The sequence below is a fragment of the Aplysia californica genome, unplaced genomic scaffold (genome assembly GCF_000002075.1).
Source record: "Aplysia californica isolate F4 #8 unplaced genomic scaffold, AplCal3.0 scaffold00495, whole genome shotgun sequence".
Classification (NCBI taxonomy): Eukaryota; Metazoa; Mollusca; class Gastropoda; order Aplysiida; family Aplysiidae; genus Aplysia; species Aplysia californica.
The window spans coordinates 70,427-79,574 of NW_004797765.1; the positions used below are offsets into that span (position 1 = coordinate 70,427).

At 39.9% G+C, this 9,148-nt stretch overlaps 1 protein-coding gene across 1 annotated transcript in view; it reads left to right on the plus strand.

Moving 5' to 3' along the window:
• Positions 1-9,148, plus strand: part of LOC101847061 (integrator complex subunit 9) — a gene marked incomplete in the record, with an annotated part of 42,958 nt that overhangs the window by 21,840 nt on the left and 11,970 nt on the right. The window contains 5 exon segments of the mRNA XM_013086718.2: positions 1,312-1,492; positions 4,338-4,398; positions 5,280-5,322; positions 7,025-7,153; positions 8,576-8,631. Of these exon segments, the coding sequence (XP_012942172.1) occupies positions 1,312-1,492; positions 4,338-4,398; positions 5,280-5,322; positions 7,025-7,153; positions 8,576-8,631 (470 nt within the window).

The following is a 9,148-nucleotide window of genomic DNA, read 5'->3' on the forward strand; positions in this document are numbered from 1 at the left end:
GTCAATAGAGAAGTCCATACAGGGAATCAGGCTTACTCTGCTCACCTTTCTAACTTCAACAGTACAAAGTCTGCTTCAACTATCATGGCACCCCTGAAATAGCGTGTCACAAGAGAGTGACAAACTTACAAAAGAAGTACAGGAAAAATGACAATAGTAAGGATTAGGAAAGAAAAAGCAGCAGTTCCCCGAGTGCAGTTCAGGCACAGTTATGAGCATTTCATTGATCTTCTTCTTCTTCTTCTCGATCGCATCACACTTGAAGTCTGGTATCTGTCATAAACTGGGCCGTCCTGCTCAGTTCATCTGTCGGCCCGTTTAGCTTCTCTTGTAGTGTCAGTGGGGTTGGCCACGTTTCCTGTCTCAGGGTCCTGTGTGTCTTTCAGTGCTGAAGGATATGTACAGTTTCGTCCGCCTCTCATGGCACTGATGAATCAGCCCATTTACAATTCTACTGTGCATAAGAACATGTTAATATCCCCCCTTTGAGAATGGCCTAAAGACACTTCAGTCAGTAGCACTGCCCTGTGGGGTTAGTAGTAGTTTGTTCTTTTACGGTTTTATTCGTAATATATAACTACTGTATAGGATCTTTGGTACTTTCCTAAAGAAGCCAGCAGTTGAATATTTTTTTGTTTCTTTAATGTTGGTGTTTTTATGCCCTTATCAACACAGTTTAGATTACTTAGGAGTAAGGTTTCGACACTACCTGTCTGGGCCAACTGGGGCTGAGAGTTTTACAACGTCCCAGCTAGAAAGACAGGGATGCTCAATAAATATTCTCCCCTCTCAGGACTCGTATCTCCTGCATGCCACAATGAAGATCCTTATTGATACACCTCAGGCACCGGGATGGGGGGGGGGGCTCTCGTGGCCTAGAGGTTAAGGTGTTCGCCTCTCACTCATCCAAAGGTCCTGGGTTTGAATCCGGGTTGCGGCGGAAAAAAATTTCTTCTCTAAAATTGTCTACTTTCACCTCCTTTCCTGCTCTCTAGCTATATCCATACGACGTGGGGAACTCTGTGCCACCACTTTCCAAAGAGGAAATTTACTCGTTAATCCTATCTGTACGTTTTGCATAGCAGTCTTTCAAAATGATTTTTTGAGAAATACTGAAAGTTTCAAAGACGTCTTCTCACTAGAAGTATTCTAAAATGGGAAGAATACAACCCCAGGGCGTACGGATAGGGTTAATGGCATTTTTACATCCAAATGTATGCTTGTCTTTGTTCAAACTATACTTATGTTCCCATAGATATTAGACAAAGTGAAATGTCAACTTCTACGTTTTGCTCTCTTCCACTGTCCCAGCTGTGACTGTAAAGAACGGAGGCAACGTGCTGGTGCCATGCTACGCCAGCGGGGTGACCTTTGACCTCTTTGAGTGCCTGTCGGGACACTTGGAGCAGTGTGGCCTGGCGGGCGTGCCCATGTACTTCCTGTCCCCGGTGTCGGACAGCACTCTCGCCTACTCCAATATCTTTGCCGAGTGGTGAGTCGTTTGGGTTTTTTTTTTTTTTGTCGTGATATTCATCTCTACATATTATATTTATGAAAGTTCGTCACTTTGACCGTCTAAAACTTCCAAACCATTTAACTTTCGAATTTGACAAAATTAATGGTGGTTCAGAATCATTTAAAGGGTGCACAGTTTTATTGAGGAGCCTGACGTCACTGTTGTTTATAATCTTCAGTTTTTTCATTAGCTTCGTTTAGATCTAATCTTGGGAACGTCCATTTTCTAAGACACCATTGTAAACAAGTGAGGTTTCCATTCACTAGCCGTGCGCACTGATTCCACACCTTTGAAATCCTGGAGTATACAACCACGAAAGCGAAATAGAGAATCAATCTATGCATCTCTTTTTCTAGACCTTCTAATTTTTTTGCAACTCTAAAGATTTATTGCTCCTTTTCAGTAGAGTGTAAATGTAGTAGGCTAATGACTTTTAGTTGAAGTTAATGCACCCGATCATTCCTTTCATCGAAAGGGGTTCCAGCTTGTCTAAGATAAAATAAGATTATTGAGCCACGAGGGAATTTTTGAGTGAAAATACTAGAACGTTAACTTACAAAGATTCAGTATCAACACAGAAATGCATCCCTTACATTCATGCTCAATGATAGATGTATGAAGGTGCATAACACACTCTTGGATGTGTGTTAAAAACTGTGGGGACGCAGAGCCAATTCTACATAGCACAACCTCCGAAGTGCTTTCTAGTGGTATTTTCATTTTTAATTACAGTGAAAACAGTTTATAACAAAGAGTAAGCTTAAGAAGAAGTCACATTTTCACTGTCAAAAAAAAAAATGGAGCTACGACAAGAAAACACTAAGGAAACTGAATAGTGGGGTATTTTTGGGGGAAGTGTCTAGGTAGACCCCAATTGGGGACTACGTAGTCATGGTGTCTAGGTAGTCTCCGAAAATGTTGGATTGTGATTGGCCTACTATATTTAGATTCTACACTCTACTGGAATGGAGCAGTAGGCCTACATCTTAAATGAAAGATGCAGAAAATTAGGTCTAGATCTAGATCTACAATCCAACATTTTGGGGACTACCTAGACACCATGACTACGTAGTCCCCAATTGGGGTCTACCTAGACTCTTCCATGCACATTTTGTGCGCGCCACCAGATCGACTTCATTCAGAACAGAGGAGAAGAAGAAGTTCACAATGGTCACCCATTTGTTCAACTTCCTGTGCACTTTGGTGCATCCTAACGTTCACATGAAAAAATTTTTTTTGCTTTTTGACGTGAAAGTAAAATATGTGAGACATTGTGCTGAAATCAGGCGCTCGTCAGTATAATGAAATCCGAGAAATCGGTATTTTCGGCCAGTTTCGAAGTTATTTTCGAATTTTTTATAGTTTTTTGGGAGTCAACACCTTTTATGTCTTTTATGTCCATTCAAAAACACTTTTATCTGTGGATTTTATGGAAAACCGTTGACTTCAGAAGTCACCAAACTTTGGCAGCCTTTTTCTCGCTAATTTTACTTCTGAAACCAGGCATCCCCCCCTTCCTTCAATCGCAAATATCTCGACTTCTTTTCAAGATAAATGGATATTTTTTTCATTGAAAGCAAAGCAACTGAACGAGCTTTAAGATGACACCAATAACTCGATAGGCCCAAAAACTGACGAGCACCTGATTTCACCGCATCGTAACACATTGTCATATGACTGCTGATGGTGGCTTGGGCACACTTTCCTCTATCGAAATAAAATGTGAGGCAGCGTTGTTTAATCAGGCGCTCGTCAAAATACAGATATCGGAGAAACAAGCATTTTTCCCCACTTTGGACATTTTTATCGAATTTGTATTTTTGTCTGGACCTCCTTTATGTCCATATAAAAACACATTCCCATGTGAATTTTACTGAAAAACATTGATTAATGGCACAAAATATGTAAGTTTTCTGTTTTCAAGGGCTCTTTAGCTATTGGAGTTACCAAACTTTGGTGGCCATTTTCTTGCTAATTTCGCTACTGAAACCAGGCGACCTCACTTACTTAAATTTCAAATAACTCGAGTTCTATTTAAGATAAATGAGTGTTTACTTCATTGAAAGGAAGCAAATAAATCCGCTTTCAAATTATATCAATAACTCCACATGCCCAAAAGTTGACGAGCACCTAATTCCACCGCGTCGTGACACAAATCGTAATTGCAGCTTTATGTCAGTGATCTATTTTTAACCATAGCCAGACTTGCCATTGAGGAAATCTTGTGGGAGAAACTAGTGGCACGTCCGATTAATTTGTTTGGGACTGAACTCTTTTGCTGGATTTTTGACATCTAGTTGGGACCAGGTAAGTGGATGAGAGTGGCAGGTCTTACTGCAAAGAAAAGTAACAAACTCATAAAATCCCTCCAAGAAACAGTAGAGAAAGCCAGTCACTGGATCTGGTTGAAGCAAGAGGACGCAGGCTGGAATGAATCCTAAGAGTTGACAGCAGAGGAAAACAGTCGGACTAGCACGGAGACCTCACATCGGTGAGGGGGCTCGGTGCGTCAGAAAAGCTGTAGAGAGGAAGAGCCCGAAACAGAAACGCATTCTCTCCTGATGATCTCCATGCTAGACTTCGGGATACGGAGCATTCGGATGTGAGCGCTCGGATATCTTAATCTTAGGCAACCTTTACAGTGCTGGTTTTTTCCCATTTACCTGTCTGTTCAAATTCTGTAAATAATTATTGGCCTACATCTGCCCCTGTTGCCGTAAATTTTTCCAGGAAGAGCAAGATGTTCACCGCCTGTTGTATGTTGATTTAGGTGTCCCAGATACTGCTTCTCTACCGGGTGTTTTTGTTTGTTTTTCCACAGGTTGTCATCGAGCAAACAGTCAAAGGTCTTTCTGCCTGAATGTCCATTCCCTCATGCAGATGTAAGTTGATGTGACAGGTTACATATAGGAAGACTCCACTGAAAAAACGGCCATAGTCACAAACTGGAAATTGTGAGAGTGTCAATTTTAAAAGCTTGTGGTCTCAGAACTTCATATTTGTTTGGTTGCTGGTTTATTTTATACGTTTGTTGGATGGGAAATCTAACAACAATAATCAACCAACAGCTGAACACAAATACAGTTATGAGTCAACAAGCGTTCAAAATTGGTACCCTCGTGATTTTCAGTTTGTGACTATGCCCGTTTTTTCAGTGGACTCCTCATATATTTCACAACTTGTGGGTGGTTGGAGCGTGTTACTGGTAGGCCCAACTTCTTTTCTTTCTTTCTATTTATTTTTTCTCTTTACTAAATAACTGTTTGTGGGTCGTTGTGCTTGTACTCTGCTGGTAACTTCTTTAAACTACTAAAACTTCATTGTACTTTTCCCTTTGTCTATCTGTTTCATCATCTTTCCCCGTGAATGTGATTCTGAATGGTGAACTTAAATAATTATGGAGTTCAAATATCATATTATGCTGTTAGATTTTGAAAACAAAAGCACCCAGATATGTAGGCCTATTGCATTACCAGTCTCTCAATTCCAGTTTAGCTTTGTTGCTTTAGGTCAATAAAAAAAGGTGGCTCGTTTAAATGTTTGATGAATACAAATTATGTCGATGTCGATTTTATTCAATTTTAAGAAACAAGGAATCTTGCTTCTCTCATTGTGTCTGAGTTTGTTGTTACTGTATCCAAATATGCAGTTATTAATTGAGAAGTAGAGCCCTGTACTCATTTTTGTTGCAAACTGTCTTGAGTCTTTCGAACCTAATATGGAGCAGTGAAGCTTATTTTGGTTTTGTCATATATTCTTTCAGCTGCTGGCCAAAGGAAGACTGAAGAATTTCTCCAGTATTCATTGTAAGTGTTCCTGGGTAACTATAATGTTCAGTGGTCTTATTTCTTAATGAGTTTGTCTTTTCTCCCATGTCTCATGCTTTTTGCATCAATTTCCTACTGTATTTTTTTTTCTTGCTCTCACTGGCAAAATTGGAGGTATATGAGGCTGGGGTAGGCCCAGAGCAACCTACTTAGGAAACCTAAACAAATGGGTAATGGGGAAAGATCAGGGAAACGTAGCTTTTTCAAGAGCATCAGAGCAAAGGAATGAATGGAGAACCGTGATCGAAGATGTCTGTTGCAGGTCTGGCATTGGATGATGGCAATGATTTTTTTTCATCTTTTGTGTTGGTGCTCTATGTCTCAAGCATAGTGAACTGTAAGGTCTTGTGCCAACTTTTCAAACTTTTTAATTTGTTGGCCGTCTAGAATTCAGAGGAAACGTACTGTAAGGTCTTTATCCCACAGTGACTCTCGTTTTTACATATCTCACAATTTTTTTCCATTTGGAAATCTTTTACCATTTTTTTATGGTATAAATAACTTTAATATTTTATGCTGACAATATTTTTAGTATTCGGAGATGAGGAAACCCCCCGGGGCAGTGCCACTGACTGAAGTGTCTTTAGGCCGTTCCCAAAGGAGGGACATTTCTCGTTCATGCACAGTAGAAATGTAAATGGGCTGATTCATCAATGTCACGCTCTTAACTGTGCCTGATCTACAACAGGGAACTGCTGCTTTTTCTTTCCTAATCCTTACTATTGTCATTGTTCCTCTACTTCTTTTGTATGTTTGTCACACTCTTGTGACCCACTATTTCCAGGGTGCCTTGATAGTCAAAGCAGACTTTGTGCTGTTAAAGCTAAAGAGGTGAGCAGAGTAAGTCTGATTCCCCGTAAGGACTTCTCTGTTGACATCCACCCCTTGGCGCTCATATGACCTTATGCAGTTGCGAGCGCCGTAAACCCTGTACTTAAACTAAAGGAGATGAGGGAAGGAGGTTTTAGATTTGATTTTTTCATTTCTTCTAGTCAGCTTTCTAGACAAGCCTGTTTTTCTTCAACTTTTTAGTACTAAAATGGTGTTATTAGGCATAAACACTCATATATTTAGAATAGATACCAATCTAAAAACAAAGTTGAGAATCCCATGAATATGTGGCATCAGTGACCTAGTGATTAGGCTCTCGGACTCTCATCCCTTTTCCCCACAGATTGTCGGCGGTTAGAAGTGGTCCCTTTTCCCCACAGTACACCGATCGGCGACGGTGTGATATAGCGTGTACTGCAACTGTATCCTGGTCCTTGGGGATAAGTGTTGCGCCCCCGCGTGGGTGGAAAGTGTTAAGCTTTCTTATGGAATTACTTGTGACCTTCAAGCACTATTTATGGGTGGTGATGGGTGCTCTGGCGTGGTTTTCTCCTTCTTTCCTATCAAGCATCTATTGTCCTTATCTCTCCTCCTTTTTTGTGTTTGTGACTTTCTTGTAACACGTGTAATCTTAGGCACTTTTATGACCTAAGTGTGTTGCAAGTGCCATAAAACTCCTACTAAAACTACTTAATAAGATCGGGAGTTGCCAAATTCGAAGAAAGTCACGTCAGTAAGAAAGAATGGAGACGGCAGCTGAGAAAAGACAGAGAGAGGCGAAGGACGAACATCACTAAAGAGCACTTGTTCTAAATAACATCTGATTGTTCTGTTTTCCTGTTCCCCTCAGCTGGCTTGACCACCGACTTCCACACCCCGTGTGTCCTGTTTGCCGGACACCCCTCCCTGCGGATGGGCGACATTGTCCACTTCATCGAGCTCTGGGGAGGCTCAGCTGCCAACACCATCATTTTCACAGGTACGTGTGTGATGTGTGGATAGAAAATGATGAAAGTGAAACTCATGGACTCATGATTATTTGTTATGATGTTAAATAACGGGCCAGTCTTAGATTTTAAAAATGTAGCACAGCTATGTAATTTTCTGGCATAGGGAAGTCAACACTTATTGGTGCCAACAAAGGTGTCATATGAAATCAACAATTTTCCAGCTTTAAAAGGTCATAACTAAGGTCATAACCTGTGCATGGGGGGAACAGACATGTATGTACTTGTCCAACTAATGACTATTTTGTCTTTGCTGTTATTTTGTTTCAAATTTTTAGTTTGAAATTTTTTATTTTTTTTACGTTACTAAATTACATTCAATTGTGTTCGTAAGCTGACTCATTCGAATTTTTATGTTTTGTCTTTTGTAGGTTAGTGTAGAGGAGTCTGCTGAAAATGAACATTCTTAATCCGAAAACAACGGTAGACACCAAAAAAAAGAAAAACCTCCTGTTTTTTTAAAACTTTTATTTGACAACATTTAGAAAATAAAAAACCCAACCACACCAAAGAAAATCCAATGGCCCCGCAGATTTCAGTTTAACTCTTTTCCTACAAGGCCAAAATCCACGACTGGCCCAGGGCTTTTCCCTGACCTATTTTTACCCCCCTACCCCACCAAAGGAAAATGTCAAAACATCCACAACTAGATACTCACATATCATATCATATGGCTCATCAAACTGAAGGTTATAAAAATAATCTATCAGATAGTGGTACAATATTGAAGATTTATTACAGTTATTTTAGTTTAGGGTTTCTAAAAGTAATTATGCAGTATCAAAGGTGTCATATGAAATAAACACTTCTCCAGCTTTAAAACGTCATAACAAAAAAATTACAACAGCAACATCATTCAAACATCCCAGGTAGGTTGCCTCAAGTAGTGCAAAAAAATGCTGAAAGAAAGTTATGTATGTGTACATATTATAGAAGTAAAACTATGAGACATATACTCAAGTCAGGGGAGCACTCTTCTTGTCATTCTTACGTTTTGAATGGGACAGAAAAAAAGCGTTGAAATGACAAAAATTGTCTGTCAGTGCTAGATCTATATTTCCTCTCATGTCTGCCGAGAATTTTGTATCTTTTCATAATTTGATTGGAATAGATACCGAGCCACTCGAGCCGTATTTTGCGACTCCCGGTCCAGCGAGGCCATGTCCGCGAGCCACCGCAAAATGTGGCTCACGGTTAAAAAAAAGTGTTACGTGGGCTCCGGTCTACTATGTGAACTGTATGTTGTGTTGATGAAAGCAATTGCTTTTGACTCGGATATTCGTCAATCAGATGGTTAATACTCTTGTCCTAAACACGCTTTTCTTCAGGGCCCTGCTCTCCATGATAAATGTTACTGAACATGTTTACTGTTTTCCCACTCCCACTTTTTACAGAGCCAGATTTTCCACATTTGGACGCCCTGGCACCATTCTTGCCCTTGGCTATGAGGGTAAGACTCATATGTACAGACTTCTGAGTGTGGGTGGTTGGCGGGTGCTCTGGTGGGGTCTGCTTCTTCTTTCTTATCAAACATCTATTGCTCTAAATCTGCGCCTTGTTTTTTGTGTTTGTTACTCTCTTGTAACACTTCTAATCTTCGGCACTTATATGACCTTATTGTGTTGCAAGTGCCGTAAAACACTTACTAAACAAGACCTTTGACTGCACATTGTAGCTAATAATAGATAATTGCATTTATGTAGCACTCTATCCCATACTAATATAAGCTCTGAGCGCGCTACATAAATCACATGATCACTGAGCGATTCACGCAAGATAAAATATTTCATTGTAACAAGATAAACCAGTTCAGTCACATAAAGATGAACTTTCACAACCACACGTCTAGATCTATATATAATATTGTATTTGTGAAAGATCGTCACTTTTTTCACCTAAAATTTCCAAACAACTTAATTTTCAAATTTGAAAAAATTAACGGTGGTTCAGAATCATTTAAAGGGTGC